This window comes from Podarcis cretensis, assembly GCF_951804945.1.
Source record: "Podarcis cretensis genome assembly, chromosome: 1".
In the NCBI taxonomy this organism is placed as follows: Eukaryota; Metazoa; Chordata; class Lepidosauria; order Squamata; family Lacertidae; genus Podarcis; species Podarcis cretensis.
The window spans coordinates 54,770,221-54,796,788 of record NC_137170.1 but is presented as its reverse complement, the minus strand read 5'-3'; the positions used below and the strand labels follow the sequence as shown (position 1 = coordinate 54,796,788).

The 26,568-nt window shown below is 43.6% G+C and overlaps 2 protein-coding genes and 1 long non-coding RNA gene across 8 annotated transcripts in view; 2 read left to right on the top strand and 1 right to left on the bottom strand.

Annotated features, from left to right (window-relative positions):
- The window catches only part of LOC307202742 (uncharacterized protein), a 110,503-nt gene extending 96,878 nt beyond the window's left edge, over positions 1-13,625 (top strand). For all 6 annotated transcript variants that reach the window (XR_013832982.1, XR_013832983.1, XR_013832984.1 and 3 more), the window contains one exon: positions 12,851-13,625. Coding sequence is in view for 1 of the 6 variants with exons in the window: in XM_079952942.1 (XP_079809068.1) it covers position 12,851 (1 nt within the window). In the remaining 5 variants the exon portion in view is untranslated. The remainder of the gene's footprint in view (positions 1-12,850) is intronic.
- Positions 7,986-20,497, bottom strand: LOC307202828. Its single transcript, XR_013833024.1, has 2 exons — positions 19,804-20,497; positions 7,986-8,501 (listed from the first exon to the last, which is right to left on the bottom strand). It is a non-coding gene; the product is annotated as an uncharacterized lncRNA (long non-coding RNA).
- A 76-nt stretch (positions 20,498-20,573) lies between these two features.
- The window catches only part of HSD17B12 (hydroxysteroid 17-beta dehydrogenase 12), a 61,546-nt gene continuing 55,551 nt past the window's right edge, over positions 20,574-26,568 (top strand). Inside the window, exon 1 of the mRNA XM_079952368.1 lies at positions 20,574-20,907. Within this exon, the coding sequence (XP_079808494.1) occupies positions 20,589-20,907 (319 nt within the window). The 5' untranslated portion in view covers positions 20,574-20,588. The remainder of the gene's footprint in view (positions 20,908-26,568) is intronic.

Sequence of the window (26,568 nt, the reverse complement as noted above, 5' to 3'; positions counted from 1 at the left end):
CTTTTCTTTGAGACATAGAAATATATACAGCTGAGCAGTTCTATAGTTAAATATGGGTTATTAGGGGAGGCCTGTTATATTTCACGTTTCTTTTCACACAGTTGTCCGTTGTGGCTTTAATCTATGTATTAAAATGCTTGTAAAATGATTGTGGCTTGTTTGTAAATGAAAAAGGTAGAGCTCTGCACGCCTGACTGTTGAAGGATTTGGTTTTTCAATGGAAATGTTGATGGACAATTATGTAGTGCTGGCTGTTAAAGAGTTGAGATTCCTGTAGAATTTTTGGGGGTGAAAAACTAGCAAAAATCAATGCACCAAGAAATAAATTGTAAATAAGCGTATGGGTATTATTTGAAATGACTTTGGCTTGTATTGGCTTGGGAGATATACAAAGTGTGTCTGTAGAGTCACAAAGGGAAGTTTTTTCTGTTGTTGTTTTAGCCAGGTATCACTTTGAAAACCGCTTTGATGTTCAAAATATTTTGTTGGGAATTAAACTTTGTAAAAATGTGTGGGAGTACGTTATAGGTCAGCTTCTTTGAAAGAAGCATGACCACCTTTTTTGCTGTTTCCATGGTCTAAAATAAATTATAAAGGAGGGGGGATTACAGCGACAACATGATTGTAAGTGACCATATTTTGTCTATTTTTTATTATGTGTAACAGATTTCTGAGAGATTTGGATTTCTTTTAAGGGTTGTAGCACCAGCTAGGTTTCTGTGTTGTCTGAGAAGCAGATGGTCTCTAGAATTCCTAGCCATGTAACAATTAACATGGCAGTACAAATTAGAATAATTAGACTGATTTTTCTTTGGCAATTATTTTTGAGGGCAGTTATTTCAAATGCAATTAATAATAAATAGTGAGAAGTGTGTACACACAATGCCCATTTCAGTTAAGTCTAGGAAGGCTTGCCATGAGGCTTTGTTTTCCTCTTTCAAATTAGATACTGTTTAATCTGTTTTAAATTGTGGTTGGTTTTGTTTATAGATGTAGTTTGTTGGCTCTTGAAAGACTGAAGGAACTGAAAAGCAGGAGCGTAGTATACTGATATATACCTGACTGCATATTTGTAAGGAGAAAAGTAGAATAGCAAGGGTTTTCTAAATCTGCTTTATTTTTCTTATCTGTTTATCTATCTGTATGTCTATATGTATTCTGAGATCTTGGGAAGAGACCTGGGGATTTTAAGAACAAATAGTGCATTCATTTAAAAAAAAATTAAGAGGTACTCAGATGGGAGAATAAATTCCACCTGCTGTCTGAGGTACAAAGCAAAAATATTGATTATTATTGATACAAAGAAACTGTAGTCTCTAGAAGCGTGCAGGAAAACAAAGAACAGTAGACTTAAAACCGAAAACGTTTATAGTAAACACCTGAGGATGACTGCAGATGCAGATTTGTTACTGTTCTGGAGAATTTTAAAAGAATATTCTTATGCTAAAAAAAATATTCCAGGCTTCCCTTTAGAAGCTCTCCGCGTGTGGTCTCCCCTTTTCACTTTCTCTTGACACTCTGAGTGTTTTTAACTTGTCGCGTGTGTTGCCTATTTTTTGTGAACAGGAAACAAGAGTCGAGCCCGATGACACAAAGTTGTTGCCTCTGGGCAACCAAGGGGTTAACTCTGGAGTTGCTGGGCATGTGCAGTGTGGGAATTGTAGGCAGTAAGGATGCTGGGAGATGTCGTAAAACCCGCTCCGGCTTCTTCCTGTAATGGCCGATTTCAGGGATGCTGCAGAGGGATTTTTCATCTCCGGCAAAAGCCCGATTTTCACCGATCCGAATGCAAATGCGGGGCTCGCCCAAATTATGGGTGTCTCGGGATATGCAGCGGCTGATTAAGTGCCCAAGAATGTCCGAAGGCGGAGAAGATTGCTTGCTTTAGGGGCCTCTTGATCGTTGTCTCCAGTATTGATGAAAATGTCGTGATTCCGGTCGCTTCGTTGGCTGCGTGCTATAGCGCCGTTTCAGTTTCTGCTGACTGAGGCTCTCTCTGTGTGTTTGTGCTTCTCCTCGGGGGATGGGGTGGGGGAGGAATTCTGCATTGCTGCAACAGGTTTTGCTTGAATAAACAGGTTGTTAAATCTGACTTGCTAGGATTCGGGCGCATTAGCTAAACAGCTTGCTGCTGGGAGGGTGGAAATATTAGCCTTGTGTTATTCCACGTCTTTTGCCTATGTGATTTCATGTTTGCGCTTTCCTTTAGTACATGACACCTTTTTTGTGCCGGTAGAGAGATACCAGGCAATGGCTGATTTTCTGACATTGCTGCTTAAAACCTTCCTATACAATCACAATGATTTAATAAGCAATTGTGCAGCAAAAACTGTGTGTGTGTGTGTGTGTTACATTTAAATTCAGTTAGGAATTTTCTTATGGCACATAAACTGTTCAGATATTATATCTAAGGCAGAAGGAAGCTTACTTGAGATGCGAGAATGTGGTAAAAGCTAAGTCACCCTTTTAGAATATTATGTGATTTGGGTTAGAATAGGTAATGACATGGCATAAAAGAAGACAAGGCTTAACAGAATCATTCTGTGGAAGCCAATTTAGCAATGTCCAAACAGTAATTTCTTTGATTTAAATTTTTTCCTGTTCATTATAGGCAGTTGTATAGGCAAATTTGTGCATGAATTGCATTAAACTTTATCAAAAAGGGTTAAGTGTATGTTAACATTTGGGAATTGGTAAAAGCAGAAAATAAATTGAAATGTCAAAATCATTATTTTTCTGACCACTCCTGTTTAATAATAATAATTTTATTATGTATACCCTGTCCATCTGGTTTGATAACAGTTTTGTGCAAACCTCTGTAAATATGGGGTATGGTCTGAAGGCACATGAGGCTACCACCTTGCTGAATCTGTGCATGTCTGGATTTGATCAGTGTCTGGATGGGTGAGAGCCTGGACACATGTACGTTGCCTTGAGTTCCATGATTAAAGGCAGGCAGGAGACCATAGAATTGTAGAGTTGGAAGGGACCCCTAGGGTTATTCAGTCCAACTCCTTGCAATGTAGGAATCTCAACTAAAGCGTCCATGACAGATGGCCATGTAACCACTGCTTTTAACCTCCCAAGAAAGGAGAGTCTATCTACCACCTTCCGAGAGAGTCCATTGGTTAGGGTCCTAGCCATGATTTGGGTCCTAACCTCTGGAGCAGGAGAAAATAAGCTTACTCCATATTCCATGTGACACCCTTTTAGATATTGGAAGATGGCTATCATACCTCCTCTCAGTTTCCTCTTATCCAGGCTTACCCAGCAACCTCAATCATTCCTCATAAGGCTTGGTTTCCAGACCCTTGATCATCTTGGTTGCCCTCTGTACATGCTCCAGCTTGTCAATATACTTCTTAAATTGTGGCTCCAGAACTGGACACAGTACTCTAAGTATGGCCTCACAAGCCAGAATAGAGCAGTACTGTACTATTACTTCCTTTGATTTGGGACACTCTGCTTCTGTTGATGCAGCCTAGAATAGTATGAGCTTTTCTGTTGATGCACCACATTGCTGACTCATGTTAAGCTTGTAGTCTACTAAGACCTCTAGATCTGTTTCACATGTACTACTGGCAAGCCCGGTGTCCTCCATCTTACGTTTTTGCACCTGGTTATTCCTGCCTAAAGTGTAGAACCTTACATTTGTCCCTACTGAGATTCATTTTGTTTTGGCCCAGTTCTTCTATTTGTTAAGGTCATTTTGAATTCTGAGTCTGTCTTCTGCATCATAGTTACAAGAGACAAGCCTCTTGCTCCAGTTCCATTTCCTGCCTTCACCGCTGGTAGGAGGTTTCTTACCTGCTCTATGCCCGGTAAAAGAAAAAGATGGGAATGCCATCTTGGAAGGGATTTTTCTTTCCTTTGTTCTTTCTTTATCTTCATTTCTTGGATCCACTCTTTCAGCTCCCTTCTGTTATCCATACCAGGTTTTTCTTCTCTCAGATCTACCGTATTTTTCGCTCTATAAGACGCACCAGACCACAAGACGCACCTAGTTTTTGGAGGAGGAAAACAAGAAAAAAAATATTCTGAATCTCAGAAGCCAGAACAGCAAGAGGGATCGCTGCGCAGTGAAAGCAGCAATCCCTCTTGCTGTTCTGGCTTCTGTGATAGCTGCACAGCCTGCATTCGCTCCATAAGACGCACACACATTTTCCCTTACTTCTTAGGAGGGAAAATGTGAGTCTTATAGAGCAAAAAATACGGTACTTTTGACTAAGCCTCCCTTTGGGCCTACAGTCTTTGGAGGCCTCTGGACTTGGGAAGGAAGGCTAGGAAAGGACTGAAACCCAGCAGAAGGGGTTTTCCTTCTCAGGAGGAGACTTTCTTTTCTGGGAGATGGAGCTTTCTCCGGATTCATCAGCAGGATCTGTGGGAACCCAAGCTGCCTGCGCAAAGTGGCCTGGAATTCCCTTGAATTTAGCAGCAGCCCAGGCTGAGGAAGTTTTGGGCGACCTGCAAAGGCCTGATCCAGCAGCTCCAGCAATTCTGGAGGTTCTGGTAAGAAGGGGAATTGGGCCTCCAGTTACCCCTGAGTGGATTGCCTGGCTAGGACAGGCTTTGGGCCTACCTGCGGCTTCCACACTCCACCCCCATCCCCATCCCCACTTGCCACAGACCCATCAGGGTCCCTTCAGCCAAGGGCAGCACTGGGGGGTGGGCCTCAGGAAAGCACCCATGGTTCAAGCAGGGCTGGGAACTGGCAGGGTGCCAGGAGGAGGAGAGCTGATCCCTCCCCTTCCCCCTCAGAATACTACTCTTCTTGGAGCAGCCCCTTGTCCCCTCAAAGGGACCCCAGCACAAGTGATGCTGGGTGCTGAGCAGGGAGAAAGGGGCCCTGGCAGAAGGACCTACAGGAGAACTGAACCTTCCCTTTCCCAATGGGCAGCCAGTTCAGAGGATGCCTCATGCCCTCAACCCCTTTCTTCATCATCCAGGCTTACATGCACCTCTTCAGACAGGGAGGAGGGTGAGCTTTCCCCAGATGAGGAGGAGGGGGAGCATCCCCCCCAACTCTTTATGAGCCCAGACATCAAGCAGCTCTTGGGAAAGGCTGTGAAGGCAGTCATTCTCCCTGAGGAAGCCCGGCAAGCCAAGAAGCAACCCCAGGCAGCCAGCAATGCCTCCAAGACCTGCTCCAAGCGCAAGGCCCCCAAGAGGGCTTTCCCCTTTCCAGTAGAGTTTGAGAGCATCTTTCAGGAATGGCAGGCACCTGGGGCCTCCAAGGCAACAAACTCTCTCATAAAACGGCTACAGTGGTACCTTGGGTTAAGTACTTAATTTGTTCCGGAGGTCCGTTCTTAACCTGAAACTGTTCTTAACCTGAAGCACCACTTTAGCTCATGGGGCCTTCTGCTGCTGCCGCACCGCCAGAGCACGATTTCTGTTCTCATCCTGAAGCAGAGTTCTTAACCTGAAGCACGATTTCTGGGTTAGCGGAGTCTGTAACCTGAAGTGTATGTAACCTGAAGCGTATGTAACCTGAGGTACCACTGGATATCCATTTGATAAGTATAGAGTGGGATTTTTGAGATGCTCCCCATATGTTCCCTTACTCATGGATCCAGGATGGCAGGATTACCCCAGGAACCCTGAATACAAAAGGGCAGAGCTTCTGTTATACAGGTCACACTAGCCATTAGGGTCTCAGCTGCAGCTTCCTTCATGGCCAGGGCGGTCTGCATCTGGGCTCAGGCCTTTCAGAGGTCCCACCAGGGTTTGTCCATGTCCAGCCGGATGCCTTGCAATTTGCAGCAAGGGCCGTGGCAGCGGTCGTGTCAGTGCACAGGAAGGGAAGGGAAATTATTCTTCCTTTCGTTCCAACAGGGGCTTATTCAGCGCTAGAGATTTCAAGAGCTACAAACCCTCCTGGGGAGGGCAGGGTTTCCCAAATAGATCCTCATGTAGCCAGAGCTCCCTCAAGCAGCCTCAAGGCAGCAATTACACGGGAGGCAAGAGGCGGCGGCAGCGGGAAGCCTTGATCACAGAACAGTGGGTGCTCAGCATTATCCAGGAGAGTTACAAGATAGAGTTTGACCAGTCCCCCCCCCCGCCAAATTCATTTCCTCCCCATGCTCCAAAAAAACACAAACACCTCCCTATGCTTCAAGCAATCCAGCATCTGCTGGAGATCAGAGCGATAGAGCCTGTGCCAAAACCACAGCGGGGATCTGGCTGCTACTCTAGTCTCTTTATGGTCCCAAAGCAATCAGGAAAATGAAGGGTCGTTCTAGATCTCAAGAGGGTCTATCAGTACCTGACCTGAAATAAATTCAGAATGGAAACCTTGAAGACCATTCTAAAGGGTCTCAGGCCTGGAGACTTCATGGCTTCCCTAGACCTGATGGATGCTTACCTCCACAGCCTAGTTTACCCAGGACATAACCAGTTTCTGCATTTTGCATTCCAGAAAAATCATTATCAGTACACCTGTTTGGCTTTTGGCTTGGCCCAAAGTCTGAGAATGTTTTCAAAGGTGTTGATAACTCTGGTGGTCCATCTACAGAAGAAGGCCATTCATCTTTTTCCATACTTGGGCGATATTCCGATCAGGTCAGACTCACTCCATCAAGCCAGGAGCGATGTAGCAGAGACCCTAGACTGCCTGCAGCAGCACAGATTCTTAGTGAACATGGAGAAAAGCAAGCTGTTTCCAGTGCAGGTCATGTTGCCCTAGGAAGCTTGAAAGACACCAAGCGGGTCCGACAGGTCCTGGGGGCAAAGAGGGCAGACACCTTCCAGCTGGCCAAACTGCAGGGGCACATGATCGCCTCCATGACCTGTGTGCCATGGGTGTGATTTCATGCCAGACCCCTACAGTGGGCTCTCCATCCCTATCAGATGGACATCATACAACGGAGGCATGTCAGGCTGCAGTTGAGCAGGGAGACCAGGAGGTCCCTAGAGCTGGCTTTCCCCAGTTTTAGAGAAGGGGTGTTCTTTCAGGGAGCAGCCACAGGTCCAGATAACCACGGATGTGAGTCTTTCGGGGTGGGGAGCACACACAGGTGATCATTATGCCCAAGAGACCTGGTCCAAGGAGAAAGCATACCAACCGATAAACTGTTTGGAGCTCAGAGCAGTCAGACTGGCCCTCCTCTGCTTCAAGAAGTTGGTGGAGGGGAAACGTGCTGATGCATTCAGACAACCTGGCTACCAAATCATATATATGCATGGAGGGCCAGATCCCAGGCCCTCATGTAGGAGGCCACCATTCTCCTGACTTGGGCAGAAAGGCATCTAGAATCCCTATTGGCAGAGCACGTATTGTGCTCCATCACCAGGTATCTCAAGCAGAATGGAGCCTTCATCCACAGGTGTTCCAACAGGGTGGACCTGTTTGCAAGTTCAGAGAACTGAAAGGTGGGGCTCTTCTCCCAGTTCATGATGAGGGGAGCAATCGGCATGGATGCCTTGACCAGCGGCCAGGGGGACTTCTATATATCTTCCCTCCGATGGCCCTGATCCAGAGACTGCTCAGGTGGGTCAGGTCCAGCCTGGAGAGATCATTGTTGTGGCTCCCTTTTGGCCAAGGAGGCCTTGATTTGCAGATCTGAGGGCCTCATCAGTAACAGACCCTTGGCCCCTACCTCAAAGGAGCAGTCTGTTGTCAGGAGAGGTCCACCACCCAGACTCGGATTGGCTACAACTTCACGCTTAGCTGTTGAGAGGGAATGCCTAAGGAAGTTGGGGTTGACTGACTAGTAACCTCCACCATCCTAGCTTCCGGCAGAGTCCACTCAGCGAATCTACAAATTCACCTGGTGGGCCTTTGTCAGGTGGGCACGTAGAAATAAGGTGGATCCTCTAGAAGGACAGGTACCAGACATTCTAACTTTCCTACAGGAGGGCTTGGAACGGGCTACGACCAAACACCCTCCGCAGGCAGGTAGCAGCCTTGGGATCAGTTCTCAGATCAGCAGGAACTCCTCTGGGGTCCCTCTCCCTGGTAAGACGCTTTCTGTTGTTTTTTTAAAAAATATTTATACTTGTACATCATACAAACATTGAATAAAATGAACAAATAATACAAAAACACAAGAAATTTCAAAAACAAAATTACAAGGATATAAACAATAACATAAACTACAACCGAAAAAAGAAAAAGAAAAAAGTGACTTCCAACTAACTCCATGTGGATCTTTATTCCTCATATCACTGGTTGTCTGTAATGATTAAATTAAATTTGATCGGTAAGACGCTTTCTGAACGGAGCAGCCCAGCTAAAACCACCCACGGTACACAGGTTCCCCTCTTGGAACCTCCACAGGGTACTGAAGGAACTCACAGGGCATCTCTTCACGCAGCTGCACTCTGTCCCCCTAGGGTTTTTCAGCTGGAAGGACCTTTTCCTGGTGGCCGCAGAAGACAGACTCAGAATTCAAAATGACCTTAACAGATTGGAGGAGTGAATGTTGCTACTTAACCATGGTAAGTTCCTTCTCTGTAGGGAAAATTGGGATCCATGATGATGTGGGTTTGTCTCTGCCTATCTCAACACTGGCAGAAAGTCTTTCTTAAAAAAACAACAACTTTGAGGGTACCTCAGGGGAGAGACAAGTCGCTGTTGCTTGCAAAATCAGAGATTGTGATTCAATAGGTGGGTACTGTTTCATGTTTCAAATAGACAAAAATGTGGCTATGAAATCCAGGAAGTGTCGGTTCAGACACTGGATTGTGAGCACAAGCAAAAGGCAGGGATTCTTAAATGCTTCTGTGCTTCATCAGATTTTTGTATGTGACCACCAATAGTTAAGAGTTACTTTCTCCTAGAATATGTAAAGTGAGAAAGTAAAATTGGTTATTCATCAAGCACATCCTGTGCGGTGCAGAATACATGATCAAGTCCTTGTTGAATCAAACTTACGCTGCTAACAAATTTAGGTTCTAGTGATAAATGTTATTTACTGGAGCTTTATTCCTCCTCACTTGGAAGTGGCTTCCGCTATCAAAGGACTTTCAGGATTGGGAAATGCTGCCCAATAGAAATCAATCACTATTAAAATTGCAGCTGACCAGAGGTGAAATCTGCCCAGTTTTAGGCCTACCATCAGGTTACATTATATGGATGCTCTTTCTTTTATACCTTGATCTTAAAATGCATCACAGATAAGCAAATTCAACTAGAATAAAAAGGAACAACTTCATCATCTCCTGGCAAATAGAAGGGGAAGAAATGGAGGCAGTGAGATATTTTACTTTCTTGGGCTCCATGATCACTGCAGATGGTGACAGCAGTCACGAAATTAAAAGACGCCTGCTTCTTGGGAGGAAAGCAATGACAAACCTAGACAGCATCTTTAAAAGCAGAGACATCACCTTGCCAACAAAGGTCCGTATAGTTAAAGCTATGGTTTTCCCAGTAGTGATGTATGGAAGTGAGAGCTGGACCATCAAGAAGGCTGATCACCGAAGAATTGATGCTTTTGAATTATGGTGTTGGAGGAGACTCTTGAGAGTCCCATGGACTGCAAGAAAATCAAACCTCTCCATTCTTAAGGAAATCAGCCCTGAGTGCTCACTGGAAGGACAGATCCTGAAGTTGAGGCTCCAATACTTTGGCCACCTCATGAGAAGAGAAGACTCCCTGGAAAAGACCCTGATGTTGGGAAAGAATGAGGGCACAAGGAGAAGGAGACGACAGAGGACGAGATGGTTGGACAGTGTTCTTGAAGCTACTAGCATGAGTTTGACCAAACTGCAGGAGGCAGTGGAAGACAGGAGTGCCTAGCGCGCTCTGGTCCATAGGATCACGAAGAGTCAGACACGACTAAATGACTAAACAACAACATGTTAGCCACATACAAAATTGCTTAGAAATCAAGTGGAAATTGGGCCATGGGCTGTTAAAAAGTCGATAGTTTTTGATTTAATGAACATCTCTTCTGAGTAAGATTGTTGCTGGAGCTTTCTCATCAGAGCACAGAGCAGTGCATGGAAAGCTAGCCTTGTTGCACTTCTGACATTCTTTCCTGCAGCTACAAGGGAGCAGATCAAAGCAAGTTAGGGAGGCATGATTTGTTTATCCTGCCTTTATTCAAGGACTCTTCATGCTTATCCCTGCCTGGATTTCTCTACCATGTAACTCTGGCTGTGTGCTACCTCTGAATTGTTTTGTTTATTCAGGTTGGTCCATCCAGTTTCATTTCTATCATGTTCTCAGGCAGAAACACTGTTCAGTTACAGGTATGGGTTTGTTGTTATGGGTATTCTAATGGGACTGTGAAGTCTTGGGTCCATTTCCAAAGAGGTTCTGTTGTAACCTGCACTTGTGATGTGGATGGTTTGCTTGTTCTAGCTAAACGTGGCTTTAGGAGGCCCCGGCATCAACAACCAAATGAATGAACAGGTGCAGCAGTCACAAACACATGGATACACATGCTGCTTGGGAGATGTCTGTTCCAATTGGACTGATGTTGCTTGCACAACCCTGTAAGAAAGGCCTTGTAGACAGGTTGCCTCTAATGTCAAAGACTTATCTTTGTCCTCTTAATGTGTAACATCTATGAACAGGATGAATTTGGACAAAAAGTGGGGGAGGAGTGGCAGGTACAAGACACATTCTTGAAATTTCACATGATAGAGAGTCCCAAGTGTACTGCTGTTCTTCAATAGTTTCATCATAAGGCCCACACAGTAGCAATGATCTGATACACAACAAATACATTGAAAAGTATTGCTGTATATCTGAAGTTGAGACAAACACCAGCTTAGATCAGAGGGACGTTGCCTAGGAAGTATGAAGATGAGTTTGTGATCATGGTTGAGAAGGTGGTTGGACCCAAGCCTTGGTACAAGGAATAGCAACGGTAGGAAATGCAAGTTTATTTCCCCAAACAACCCATGTAGCATGCATAAGAAGACCACCCTAAATCTCAGTCAGTGGCAACTTTATACATGCTGTTGCACCCTGCCTATGATAACTTTCAGAAACATGAAATTAGCTACTTTGAGGTTTCAAGCATGTTTTGAAGACCGAAGACATAGCAGCCATTGGTTTCAATACTGGGCAATTGTGATGGCAAAAATACTGTGCTTGGCATAAGTCTACATGCGCTTTCTATGAGAATGTTTCTTTATGTATCTGGATGCGTTAATGGAACTATCTCACACATATACCGTTTTTTGTTTTTGCATTTGACCATATAATTATGCATGCTGGATCCCACTTTATCTGAAACATAAGGCTACATTATCAACATAGCATTTGCAAGTTGCCAAAGAACTTGGAAAGCTTTAGAAGAGAGGGAATTTGTTCATCCTCCATAGAAAGGAAATTGCAAACCCTTCTGCAGATGAGACACATTAAAAAATTGGAGAAAATTGGCCAATGCCATTTAAATGTGTTCATAAAATAACAGCTGATAGAATGAACCAAACTAAATTGATGACAGCACACATCATAACTAACTAACTAACTAACTAACTAATGTTATTTGGTACCTCAACAGCTAAGGGGTCAAAGAAAGGAATCAAGTTCACCTTAATGAAAAAGAGATGTAGAGCTCTTTTTGTAAACGTGTTGGCTGCCAAAAATGAGAAGAGAATCTCAATGATATATTCAGACATGAAGAATCATTTCCTGTACTTAGAAAAACAACAGCCTCATCCACATGGAATGCTCTGCTGGAGCTTACTGATGTACTGCTAAAATTTGTCTATTTACCATCATGTTACATTACAGAATATGCTATGCATCCTGTTGGGAGGTTCATCATACTGCTCTACGACCAAACAAGCACCTGTGCTGAAGAACTCTGTGAAAAGTATTCTACCAACACGAGCTGCTTTCAAAGGCTTGCTCTTCCTTCCCCAATAAGCTATAGCTGGAAGTGACTGGATAATGGACTAAATATGAGAACGATGTAAAACAAAAACACCATCTGAACATCAGTGTTTGCTAAATAATTTGCTTATGCTGGCTCAGCTGCTGGTTGCAAAGCAATGGAAGAAATCAAGCTTTCCTTTTATGGATATGTGGCTTCAAAGTTTGGTCTCAAGAAAGATTGCCCACTTTTAAAGACTGGAACAGTGGAAAATCCACATGGATAAACAATTGGATACCTTTTGTATTATATTGGAATGGAATTAAAATGTGAAGTACATCAAGACACACTGAATATTGTATAAATTCATCATTTTATGAAAATACTAACATTCAGTCAAAATCTTAAGAGCTTTTTGAGGTAATAACACATACAAAAAAATAAAGAATCTGCTTACTTCTATACTTCTGTTAGCCTCTATCCAGCACCAGGGGGCCATGGTGGTTAGGGATGTAAGGGCCTTGTGCCATTTTTTACTTTAAAAATACAGGTAACTTGCAGCTTATGCACATTTAACTTCAGTGCATTCAACTTTACATGGTTGGCAAAACAAATTAGAAAGTGGGTGATTGTCTGGGGGAAAAGACTTTGGGACCGAGCAATGGGAGCTCATCCTGTTGCATGGATTTGAACCGCCAACCGTCCAGTCGGCAAGCCCAAGAGGCTCAGTGGTTTAGACCACAGTGCCACCCATATCCCTGTGTACAAATTGTGTACATAAATGGGAATCCTGCAAAAAGCAGGGCTATCCACATTCCTCAATTCTTTTCTCGGCTCTTTTCCTTTCCCTACACTTCCTTTAGGATACTGTTTCTTTGTTTATACATTACCTACATTTACTTAATCCTCTTGAACTCTTAATTTAGATTACCTGCCTCCCAGTATCTCTTCCCAGTCTATCCAAATTAATAAATGGTAGATTTAAAAGGCTTTTTGTGTGTGTTAGCATGTTCCCACCCCAGCCTAGCTTTCTTTGATCCAAATGTTTAACACTGCTTGTCTCTTCTTTTAAACAGATATCATTTCTAATCAAGGACTGTGGACCTGAAGAAACTGAGTGTAAGTAGCTTCTGTTTTCTGAGTACAGTACTCTGTTTCCCGGTGCTTGTGGAGTAGCACATTATTTTGTCTCAAAAATGCCAAGCCCATACCCTCCATGTTGCAGCGGAAAACCGGGATGCCTGTCTTCTGGAGCCACGCTGTTGTGTGAATCATGTGACCCACATGAAAACATGCCCCCCACCCAAAAAAACAGGATGTCCTGATTTAATTGGGACAGTTAAGGGGTATGCAAGCCAGCAAAGACTAGCCAAGATTAGATATTGGCATGCTACTTACTGGTAGCAATGAGCAGAAAGAGACGCCTGATTTACACTAGAACTTTCAAACTGGGCCGCTTACGTTCCTTTTGTTATTTTTCTGTGCACGTTCATCTAGAAGACCCACATAACTCAGTTAAATTACTGAACTTACATATGTAGAATCTCAAGTTGCAAGAGAAAAGATAGCAATACACCCATTGGGGTGGTTTGCTATGGTCTGAATTCTAAAAGATTCAGCCCAACTGTCAGGCATAAACAGAAATAGCACTGGGTGTGGGTGCACAGGGTAATTTTACGACATGAAAATGTAATTTTGCATTGCCTTCTTACCGTACACTGTATCTTCAATAAAGGTTTGGCAGTCATTTTGCTTGAATGTGTATTTTTGTCGAACTCCCACAAGACTGGCCAGGCAGGTCTTACAGTCTCACCCTTAATCATGGCTTTCATTCAAATTCACATTTTAAAAAAACACACATTCTGTCTACCACCAGCTTTATTCCATCCAATATATCAGTTTCCTGTTATTTGTTTTTTGTTGATTTATTTTCTGGCCTGAAACAGCACTACAGTATATGCAATTATATTCTACAACAAATCTTTGATTGTTACTTCTGCTTGGTAGCCTAGAGGTCTTCCTTCTCTGCCTCTCCTTTTCTGTATCCAATTGTAGTCCCAGAATAAAAGGACAGACTCTTGTCAAAAGCTGTAGCCCACCAGCCATATTTGGGTGTTTGGTTCCACCTGACCATTTTGTTGCAATCCCCTTGTGACTGGGCACAACTCCCCCTCGTTACTGTGCTATGTGATGCATCCTTATTCACTCTGCAGTCCCCAAGCCCTCTGACCAGGCTTTGTTTGGAGGTGTCAGGGAGGGAAGTGTTCTTTTTCTGCTCTTATATGTAGTCTGCTGTACTGCAGTTCTGTAGTCACCTGATTTTGATTTATGAGAGTAGCATTGCTAAGCTGGTAATAAGTAGACCATTTATACTATTCCTGAAGTCAGGGTGAGCCTGCCTCATTAATTATTGTTCTGAGAATGGGTTACATAAGTCATGTACAGGCAGGGATGTTGCCAGAGGGGAAGGCAGAACTACTCAGGTGCTCATGAATTAAGCAAGCCACCATCTGATTATGGCAGTCTAGCAGGTTGGAATCTCCTTAAAAGTGCAGCACAACTAACATTAATTGTAGCAAATCCTATGTAAAGATTGATGGGGATATCCTAGTAAATCCCTACAAGTGGGCATGCCGTTCACATTCTGCTCTATTCCATGTTTCTCCGATGCTTTCCAGTCTAAGATACAAACATATACAAATGTGCTTGGAGCAGCTTGATTTTCACTCATTCCACTGCTATTTACCTGGGAGCAAGCACCCTTGAACTCAATTGGACTTACATCTGAGTAAACACGGTTAGGAATGTGCTGCTAAACTGCAAATCATTTGGAGCAGAAGTAGTGCTTCCCTGAGTTTAAATAAACTTTGACATAGAATCACAGAACTAGTCCAAGCCCCTGCAATGCAGGAATCTCAACTAAAGCATCCATGACAGATGGCCATCCAACCTCTGCTTGAAAACCTCCAATGAAGGAGAGTCCGCCACCTTCCAAGGAAGTCTGTTCCACTGTCAAACAGCTCTTACTTTCAGAAAGTTCTTCCTGATGTTTAGTCAGAATCTCATTGCTTGTAACTTGAAGCTATTGGTTTCGATCCTACTCTCTGGAGCAGGAGAAAACAAGCTTGCTCCACACCCAACTCCCTCAACTATTCCTCATAGGTTGGTTTCCAGACCCTTGATCATCTTGGTCGCCCTCCTCTGCACACATTCCAGCTTGTCAATATCCTTCTTAAATTGTAGTGCCCAGAGCTGGACACAGTACTCAGCTGTGGTCTACTATTACTTCCCTTGATCAGGACACTATATCTGGGCATAAAGTTATAATTAAAAAATGGGAACTAACAAAATTACTTGGCACAAACAACAAGGGTAATAGCGGTATGTTGGTGCACTTCTAATTAACAAATTCTGGGCAATTTAAATCTACACATGCATATTGTACCTTCCTGCTGACAAGGAGGAGCCACTTCATATAGTAAGTAATTAACAGCAAGCCTGGGAATTGATGCACTATTTCTAAAATGATTTCATCTTGCCAAATAGGCACTCACAAGAACAGCTTCTCGCATAAAGATTTGCAGTTGAATAATCCCTACAATAGTTGTGGCAACCAAGGCTTTGTACACATGCCTGTTTAAAGTGGATTTCATGCATCGCTCGTGGCTATGTTTTTGTGTTGTCTACAGAATGTTGTCCTCATCCAAGTGAGATGGTAGTCCAGCAGCCCACACTTATGTTGGTTTCTATTTCCCTCACTGAGCAGCAACTGCAGTCACGGGACATTGTTTTGCATTCCACAGTCAGAGTTACTGTTGGGTTCCCACAGGAATGGGAGACTGGATGTGACGTTCACTGGTTTCCTGTTTTTCACTGTTCTCTCAGTGTTCTTTGTTTCCAAGAGGTGTTGCTTCTCTGCTCTCACAGAGGCAAGATGCATGTTTGTATTCTCTCAGAATAGAAGTGTAAATAAAGTTAAGAATGTGGCACATACTGCTTATCCTTCTGCTGTGTGGACTACTCTGTTTGGGCTCAAGATAAGTCGAGCCTGTATCAGCTTCAGATGGGCAGAAGCTGGTCAAAATCTCACAACTTTATCAGTAAACCCCATATTAAATAGAGAGAAACAGCTAATGAGGTAAGGGGGGAAGGGGAAATCCAACATAAAATTGTATGTTACCCAGCTGTGGACATACTGAAGTGCCTTGTGTGGGTGGGTTTTAAAAACTTACACTGGCTGCCTGTTGGTTACCAAGCTAGATTCAAAGTTCTTGTGCTAATTTGCAAACTCTGTAACCATTTGGATCCAGGATATTTCACAGACTGCCTGATCCCTTCTGTCATTACCCAATCACTGAGATCCTTAGGGGAGTCTTTGTTGGTGGTCCTTCATGGCTCAGCTGCACAGCTCATTACTACTAGAATCCATGCATTCGTTGTTGTGCTCCCCAGCCTGTGGAATGTCCTCCCAGCTATGATGAGACACTGGCACCATCCTTGTTGAACCTCAGGTGCATGACCAGTATTTTCTTATTCCAGCAGCCATTTTATGGTAGTGTTTGGGTTTCTGTTTGGTTTAATGATGAATTCTTACTGTTTTATTCTCTGTATGGTTTATTTTTATGTACACTTAAAGGTAAAGTAAAGCGACCCCTGACCATTAGGTCCAGTTGTGGCCGACTCTGGGATTGCGGTGCTCATCTCACTTTATTGGCCGAAGGAGCTGGCGTACAGCTTCCGGGTCATGTGGCCAGCATGACTAAGCCGCTTCTGGTGAACCAGAGCAGCGCACAGAAACGCCGTTCACCTTCCCGCCGGAGCGGTACCTATTTATCCACTTGCACTTTGACGTGCTTTTGAACTGCTAGGTGGGCAGGAGCAGGGACCGAGCAACAGGAGCTCACCCCATCGCGGGGATTCGAACTGCCGACCATCTGATTGGCAAGTCCTAGGCTCTGTGGTTTAACCCACAGTGCCACCAGCATCCCAAGTGGTATATAAATGCACCAAATAAATAAATACCAGGCGTTGACAAAAGTCTGCATCCAAATAGTTGGGTTCTGGGAACTAGAGGAAGCTGTCTGTCGGTCAAAGCGGTCAGAAGCAGATGCATAGGCAGGGGTCTAGTTTCAGAGCAGCAGTCGAGAATAGGGACATCTTCCTTATTAATGCAAATGAAGCTGTTCGCTGAAAACTAATACAGTAATGCTCTTTTAAAGCTGGTTTCAAGGCAGCGCTTTTCAAGTGATGCACTTTTCAATTTCACTGTGAGTACTGTATGTAGCTGCTGGGAAGAAAGACTTCGGATAGGAGGAGCATCTCTTAGATGGGGCACCTGGAAGGGAAATGTAGGAAAGTCATCACTGCCCATTTGTTCAGATGCTTCTCTAGTGATCTCTGCACACTCCTGCACTCCCAGCACTCGGGTGTGGGTGTGGGTGCTATCACACAGATGACCACCACTCCTCAAATACCCCAGAGAGCGCCTGTGGATTCCAGACTTCTTGTGGCTCGATTTGGTTTTTCTCCTTCAGCAGCTGTGTCACCAGTTCTACCAGGACTACTGCGACTACTGATCCCACATGATTCAGAGTGGTTCACAGGGTTTTTCCCATCTTCAGCATAATGTCATGACAAATTTAGCAAGAGGCTGACAGGCCAAATAGCAAAGGTTGTCAGGTCAGTTCCAGCTCAGGCCAGCAGTTCCTCACCTCTTTCAAATGACTTTCAAAATGGCCTACTCAACAAAAAGAATGACTTTCAAAATGGCCTACTCAACACAATAAGTCCTAAGTTCATCCTGCTTTACTAGTTTGGCATTTAGAAAGTTTTTGCCTAAGGAAGGAAGGGAATGTGAACAAACTGACAACACCTGTAGAAACTCTATTATGCAATTGCGACACTAGAGGCATATGGCTTCACCTGGTGGGGCTGGGAAAGCTGCCCACACATTAGTATTGCCCAGAGAGAGTTCTTGACACCAGTTTCCTAATCCATCCTTTCTCATCAATCCTATAAGGCAGGCTAGCTTCCTCAAGAGTCTGAGCTGGTGGTGACAGACCAACCAGGAAACCTTGAGTTTGTGGTTAATAGCTCAATAAGGTGGTGACCCAGCATGTGGCAGCTATGATAAAGACAAATTTCATGTAAGGGATCATTAGGAAAAGGATTGAAAATAAAACTGCCAATCTCCTGCCATTCAACAAATCTATGGATTAACCATGATTGGAATATTGCGTAAAGTTCTTGTAGCCCCACTTCAAAATGGATACAGTGGTACCTCGAGTTAAGAATTTAATTCATTCTGGAGGTCTGTTCTTAACCTGAGGTACCACTTTAGCTAATGGAGCCTCCCGCTGCCGCCACTCCACCTCCGCGTAATTTCTGTTCTCATCCTGAAGCAAAGTTCTTAACCTGAGGTACTATTTCGGGGTTAGCGGAGTCTGTAACCTGAAGCGTCTGTAACCTGAGGTACCACTGTATTGTATAACTGAAAAAGGGCAACCAAAATGATCAAAGGGGACAAAGTGACTTCCCTATGAGGAAAGGTTACAGCATTTGGATTTTTTATTTTACTTCAGAGAAAAGGCACACAAAACATGACAAATATATAAAATTATACATGGTGTGGAGAGTGGATAGAGAGTAGTTTCTCTCCCTCTCCATGTTAGAACCTGGGGCAATGCAATAAAGCTGAAAGTTGGAAGATTCAGGACAGTATTTCCTGCTCCTACAAGAAGTAGTGATAGCCACCAGCTTGGAAGACTTGAAAAAATTAGACAAATTCACAGATGATAAAGCTATCAATGGTGTTTACTTGATGGTACAGTACATCCTCCATTGTTGAAGTCAATACAGTATGTGTCAATACCAGGGCTGCAAGTGCGGATGGTGCTCGTGTCCTGCTGCAGGCTTCCCATTGCCATCCAGTTGGCTACTGTGAGAACAGGATGCTGGACTTAGATGAGCCTTTGGCCTGATCCAGTTGGCCTCTTAATTTTTCCAGATAGTCTCTCCAAGTGACTGGGGTGGCACGTAATGTGTTCATTGCTACAACTGACAGTCCAAACAATGATGTTGAGATAATCCTGCTTTTTCAATCATTGCTAAAGTTTAACTCCCACACAACTGGGCATTACCAAGTCCTGTAATTTCATATAGTGTGTAATGGTTGAGATAATCCCCTATAATCCTATAGGTTTATTCCTTGAGTCGCAGGATACCTCACAAACCTCCTTGTGTACATTTTCTTATGGTGAAAGCCTACCCACCATCTCTTACACTGGATAAACTGAATGTGCACCGATACAATATGAAGGTGCTGTAAGAGATGGACATCCAAAGATGATAGCTGGGTATAGAAGTTTTCCATAAAGAAATCAAGTCAAATGTGCCTATAACCAAAATATCTGCAATCAAATGCTTACTCTAAGTAGTCAATCGCCAACAATAAAATTGTATTTAAAAGCAATTAGAAGTCCACTACAGATACAAACTGGGATAAATATATCCAATTAAAAGTGTTGCTGGAAAAGGAACAGCAAAAGTAACAGAAGTTAGCTTCAAAGTGCAGCTAAGATCCCGATTTCTCTATCATATGGAACAGACCTCATGACAAGAAGGTATCTGTGTATACTAATAACTTTCTCAAGAAAGAAGAGACAGTACCTTATTTATTTTATTAAATTTGTATGCTGCCTTTCATCCGAAGATCACAGGGCAGTTCACAACACACACAAAAAACCAAAATGAGAAGACAAAATACTTAATAAACCAGAAACAAAACCAATAATCCTCTTTCCACAAACACATTTTAAAGGCCTAAGAATGTCAATCAGCCAAAGCCCTGGTTATAGAGAAAGGCTTTTGCCTGGTGCCCAAAGCTATAAAATGGGGCTTTCCCCCCTATATGCAAAAAGCTAAAAGATCCAATGCAACCTTCCGCCAAATGATTTATAGACTCATGAACAAAGAGATGAAGTGAAATGTCTTGGGACCTACAGCAGATACACCATGCAGGAAAAGTCACACAGCTGGCTGCATGCCTGCAAGAAATTTGGGTGGTTCAAAAGTATTTGCCAATGCACATGAAAAGTTGCGAACATGCCCGTACAGATCTTAAACAGATACCGTCTGCCTTGCAAGGCACTTGTTGCTTGCTGATAACATCATTTCTGAAGAGATACCTCCTCTTGGGGAGCATAGATTTCCCCACTAGGGCACAGAGCCGGCTTGCACAACCATCTACGGGGGAGGGAAGATAATTAGTTTTATTACGAGCTACTGGCTCATTTCCTGAGTTATGCCCCCAAGAGGGAAAAACACTGTGGAGGACAACCACACAAATATCTCTAAGCAGAGTGGAAGAACTCAGCGGGGCACCATCTCAGCAGCAGCAAGACTTCAGGCATGAAGGTCCCACGAGCCTCTTTTCATCCAGCACGTAAAGATCTACATTAGGATCTGCTGCCCCTGTGGATCTTGCTTCCCGATGCAGTCGCCTCACCTTTGCCTCATGGGTGGGCCGGCCTTGAGCGTGGACGTTGGACTCCACGCGCGAGCCGCCCGATTGCTCCCCGCCTTTAATTTACCCGCCGGGCAAAAAACCGTCCACCTGCTCACCGCGTGGCCACCACATGAATGAAGAAGGCCTCGGCCAATAAGAGGCAAAGGAATAGGCTCCACCCCACCCCAGCCCTGAGTGCGCACGCGCGAAGGGACAGGCTCCTCTGTGTGGAGGGCGGTTTCGGGGAGAAAGAATGACTCGAGTAGGCCTCCGCGAGCGTGGACTCCCCGCGAGCTGCAAAACGTCCAATGGGAGGGCGCGCGGGGGAAGCGGCCAGCCAATGGCTACGCCGCGGGGGCGGGGTTCTTCCGTGGGACAGGCCCGGCGGAAGCCGGGCGGGCTCATTCTCGCCTCAGCCGTCTAGTCGCTGTGGTCGCAGGAGCTGCGGCGGCGCTATGGGGGCCTCAGATTCTTTATTGTCTTCCTACGCCGGCCTCTTCTACTGGGTCGGGGTGTCGAGCGTCGCCTACTTCGTGTGGCTGCAGCTTCAGCGCGTAGTTTATGCCGTCCGCCTGTGGGTGCTGGGCAACCCGGCGGCGGTGGGCCCGCACCTGGGCGCGTGGGCAGGTGAGTCTACCCGCCCTCCGCCGCGCCGGTGCCCCTTGGCTCGGAATTCTCCAGTGGAGGCCTTGGCAGCCAGCCCCCGTTTCCCTCTCTTGCTCCCTTCGCACAGTCTGGCCGGTGCCTTCCCCTCCTAGGCCTCTGTTCAGCCCCAGCAGTTCTCGGCTGCCTTCGCTGCTTCTTCCCACTTCGTCAAACTCGCGCACGCCTTTTCCCTCCTGCGCAAGTGTGTTTGTGTCTTCCCCTTTTATGTTGGCGGGTGATAACTTTCGAGCGTTTCTCCTTGTTTTGAGAGGAGCCCTCCTGGCTCACCCCTCCTCCTTAACTGGCATTGGATGGGAATAAAGTACGGTACACACTCAAGGTCGCTCGCCACGGATTAGCCTTTCACTTCACATTCTGCTGATGCTGCTTTTCTGTAATCGGCGCTGTGGCAGATTTGGGGCGGGGAGAGTAAGGCTGTACAGTACTTGAATTGTTTAAATTTCTCTGCCCAGCGAAAGCTTCAGCTGCGCAGTAAGATTGATAAGATTACCGGTAGTTCTTTCTTTTATACTTGTAGTCAGGGTTTTAAAAAACCTCTTTCCTGATGTATACTTCTAGAGGTAATGCTTTTAGTGATGTTGGTTATTGATGTGGATGGTTTTCTGGCCACATGCATTGGAGTGGGGGGAGACATTATCTTGTTAAGTGTTGCGCTTCGGTTCCATCATAGAGATTGAGAGTTCAGAAGCAGGAATTGGTAGTCATTATAGATTTTTTTGATCCAAGGAAAGTGGGGATAATCCTTTGTATCTATCTGCCTTTTGGCCCTTTCTCCCAATAAATGTTTATTTAGGGTCATTATTAAATTCATGTAAGACATCTTACTGGTAGAATGGAGCTTACTAGAATAGTTTTATCCTGTGCTTGGATCCCTTAAGGGTTAGGATGCCTATGGTATACTGAGGTTATCTTATATGTACCTCAATTTTCTACAATTGAGAGTTACCTGACATAGCTTACAAGATTTTTTTAAAAGGAAAAGCAATAATAAAGCTAAAGCTTCAGAAATGGAAATTTAAAGCAGAATTAAAAGAACATAAAGCAGGAACTTTTTAGAGCTTTTGTATAATGTAAAGGATCTCATTAGGAGCCAAGTAAAAAAAATAAGTTATGCTTTTGTTTGATTGCTCTGCAACTGACATGTATAGGTTTTTGAAACATGCTCTCTTTTATGTTAATGTAATCAATAGTTTTAATTCTTGGCCCTAGTGAACTGCCAGTGTATTATAATATATGCATCTTAGGGTCATGAATAACGTAGATTTTTTCCCCTTAAGAAATTAAAAAGCCATGTAGAATTGCTTTTATTAAACCAGCTTCTGTTCATGTCAGTATATGCCAGCTAGTAGCGCTTGATTTATTTGGAATTCTTCACCAATAGTACCTTTAAAATTTAATTAATCCTACATCTCCATCCCATTCTCTGAACTATGCACAGATTCATCTCCCACAATAGCTAAAATAGCATCCTGTGGAGGCAAATAGGCATTACTTGTTTAACTCTGCCACATTTGCTTCTAGTAACAACTCCAAGTGCCCTTGATATACACTTTTGTTGGCATATTTTGCTCTGATTTCATTTAAGATATTGCTAGCCTTGTCTTTCTTGCTCTTCTATAGTACTCTTGGGATACACTTTCGTATTATGGGCAGGTTATTCTGTAGTGCTGACACAGCAATCCTGATGGCAGTACTGACTGTTGTGTAGTGGCCTGGGGCAGTTTATATTGTGATTTTATGGGGTTTTGGGTGCCGTAAATTAAGTGCTATAATTTCATCAATGCTTTGCTGCATTTAGCTGTGTAAAAATACAGGCCAGCCTGATAATGGCTGGTTTGTTAAGCAAACAGGCAGGGAATATGAGCCATTAACAGAGACTCTCTGTGCTGGACAGCAAATGGGTGGAGCTTCACTCTGAGCTGTGGGTAGTTAGCAGAAGACATTGCCAGAGTTTTTAGAAGGGAGTTTCAGGATTGCAGTGGGAAATGATGTAAACTGGAGGGAAAATAGTTGTAAGTTGCAGCAGGCTGGTGAAAGTGGGGAGAGAGCACAATGGGGGCAGACAGTGTGAATCCAAGGCTGCAGAAATGGAAGAAATGAAACCCTCTTGGGACTGTAATCCTGGAAGGTTTAGGTTGTATATACAGTATGTATAAATAAACCATGTATCTTAAAGACACCACAGTCTCTACTGTGCCTTATTTCCAAAAGGAAACACAAACCCTGGGTAAGTGCCTGACCCCTGAAATCTGGCACTGCTGTGGAGATTGGGGTGGTGTGCAACAGTAAGATAAGAGGTGAAATTTTACTGGCACTGGGAATTTCAGTACGCAACCCCATGCTCTTTGTGCAGTGATGCATGCATTACGACCATACTCATTTATGTTAACTGAAATTCTTGTTTTGTCCCAGAGTGTATCTTTGCCTAGTATCACTTGTGGAAGATACTGTATAGAAGTTTGATATTCCAAAAGAATCATTCCAAAACGGTTGATGCGGCCAGTGTGTAAAATGCAAAAGGAACAAGAACCCTAACTTCACACCACTCTCCACAACTCTTTACCCCTCTCTGTATCCCATAATATTCATTCTTGTCTTTCTGCAGTAGTACATATTCTGTATCCCTATCTTTCCCCTTTTTTTCTTGTCTCTTTCTCATCTCCACCCCATCTTTATTTCTTCTGAGTTCAGTAGCTGGAGTTTCACAACTAGTTTTCATTATTAATTAGTAATTCTCACTGTCTCAATCAGGGTGGAAAAACTAGTTCTAACTCCATCAGATCCTTCTAAATTCTTCTAAATTCATGATAAGAAGCAGTGACAGAACGTACTAGATAAGCTCCCATCCCTTCATCCCTCAATACTGGGAAACCTGTTTGGCCTGCAGATTTGCAGAGAGAGAGAGATAGGAAAAGGCTATGTATGGCTGAAGCTGCACATAGTTAGGAAGAGGAAAATGGTCTGCGCTTGGGCCTTACCTTGAACAGGCTTGTGCTAATGTAATGTTTTTGTTTTCATACAGTAAAAGGTCCAAATAAAAATATGTTTTACATACTCATTTTTTTCATAGATAACATTTTGGGAACACAAGCATGTTGTGTGCTAAAAAGACCCTTAGATACTTGTACAAAAGTGCAAAATTTTAAACAGTTCACAGTATAACGGTGTTATGTTAATTGTCTTAATACAACTCTAGGATTCAGATGAACCACTTTTTAATCCATTCTTTAAAATTTATAAGTTTCTGAGGGAAAAAACATACAGCTTGATGGCTGAGTATAGGCATACTAATTTAATTTTATAATCAGTTCCATTGGACAGCTTCCAAGACTTTCCAACTTTCGCAATCAAATTACATAATAAATATTTTTCCATTAGTTCTTTTCTGCCACACCAAAACAACCTTCATCCTGATTATCACTGACCTGATAATTCCATCAACCTGTCAGATAATGTGTGGATGTGCCTGTCTGTAGCTCTACCTAGGAGATTACATCTTGTGAAAACTGCATAATCTTGATCAGTTGTTCCCAAATCCCACCCCCTCTTTAAAAATGCTTAGGGAATTGGCAGAGCACTCTTTGCTCCTTTTTTCGTTTGCGTTTTATAGCAGTGGTAATGCACTGTGCTATAAGCCTTAAGATTTTTTAAAAAATGGCTTTTTATATCTTACACTCTATTTTATTGTAGTACAATTTGAATTCCACAGAATTCTGTAGAATTCAAATTGTAAGCGTTCTTCACAGGCATGCTGTGGACCACACAAACAAAGCTGATGGTCTGTGGACCACAGTTTGGGAACCCCCAGTCTAGGTAAATGATTATCAGAGAGTACTGAAACATGGACATATTGTCCATGTGCTTAAGAGATACGCTACAGACATTATTTCCGAACTTTGCTCATGCTGTTGACAGTCCACAAGCTGCTTCTCACTTTCTCAGATAATGTGACATGTTTAGTGCCTTAGGCAAATTGCTCATTCTACACATGTAGCCACATACTTGAGATTATAGTTGAGAGCAACCTAGAGTAAAACAGAGCACTTTTCCAAGTTAACCAAGGGTGGTATTCAACTAAGGTTTACTCCGAGTAAACCCAGAGAAATTAATCAACCTATTTTTGTCACTTTCATTTTTATGAGTCTTCTCTGCATAAAAAATAGCTGAATACCACCTTTAGTTTCTTTACCTCCTTACTACTAGCCTGCTGTATGTAAAAGTAACATCTAGTGATGTCCACCAGTTTGCCCAGCAGATCTTCTGTCTTCTATTTACCCTTCCTGAACAGATTTTAGGGGCACATGGGGGTGTGGAGAGGAAGACGAAGCCCAGATGTGTAGGTGGATGTCTGCTTGCACTATGATTTGATCTTGCTCATATTGGCCACTAAGGTCCTCGGGGTTACATTTACATTAACAAAAAACATCAGGCAACTACAGTGGTACCTCAGGTTAAGTACTTAATTCGTTCCGGAGGTCCGTTCTTAATCTGAAACTGTTCTTAACCTGAAACACCACTTTAGCTAATGGGGCCTCCTGCTGCTGCCGCGCCGCTGGAGCCCGATTTCTGTTCTCATCCTGAAGCAAAGTTCTGCTTCTTAACCTGAAGCAGTATTTCTGGGTTTGCGGAGTCTGTAACCTGAAGTGTATTTAACCCGAGGTACCACTGTATATTAAAATTAAAACGTGTAAGAATTACTTCAGCCAGAGATAACCTATCCACATACCTCTCTCATTATTTAAGATAGAGACATAAAACCATCTTTGTTTCCAATAACATTGTGGTTTGTCCATATAGGTAGTCAAAATTCCACTCCTTTAATACATGCTTTGAGGTGGTTCCAATTTACTGTGTGTTGAAACACAGCTAGTTTGGAAACTTGTACCTGTACCTGTCTTCCAGAAAAGTACCTCTCAGTTTTAACATTTGGGAACTGGACATGTTAATCCAGATAAAATCTTACTAGCCTGGAATAAACAATCTAGTTTTCCTCTGCACAGCTGTCTCTTGTTCCTCAATCAGGAGTGCTGGAAAGCACAAAGCCATTGTGAAGAAGTTGTTAGAGTGCTGACCTAGGAGGCCAGGATTCAGGTCCCTACTCAGCTTTGAAGCCTACTGGGTGAGACTTTAGGCTAGTCATTGTCTCTCAGCCTAACATACCTCACATGGTTATTGTGAGGATAAAATAGGGGAAGAAGTGTTTTCTATTCTTTAGCTCTTTGTGAATAAAAGGTGGGCTATAAATGTAATAATAAATAAAATCCCCAATCTGTCTACACCCATGCACAAAATACACAAATTGTGTACCTCTAGGAGATATTCATCCCACAGCATAAGGCAGAGGTTTCCAACCTTTTCAGTCCACAACTCCCTTAACCAACTACTGTACACTCTTTCTGTGGCACCCCTGTGGGGCTCAGGAACCCAGTTATGTCACCCCTTGCCTGCAGAGCTGGCTTCCTCTCACCTTTTTGTAAACACCCTCCCTTGTGGAGTGTTCCCTCAGCCTCCTCTCCCCTCTCCTTGGGAGTCCTGCTGCTGCCCCTGGTCTCTGAGCTGCCCCACTCTCCGCCCCAAAGAAAGGTGGCTCCCAGAGGCACTTTTTGCCTGCAGAGTTTACAG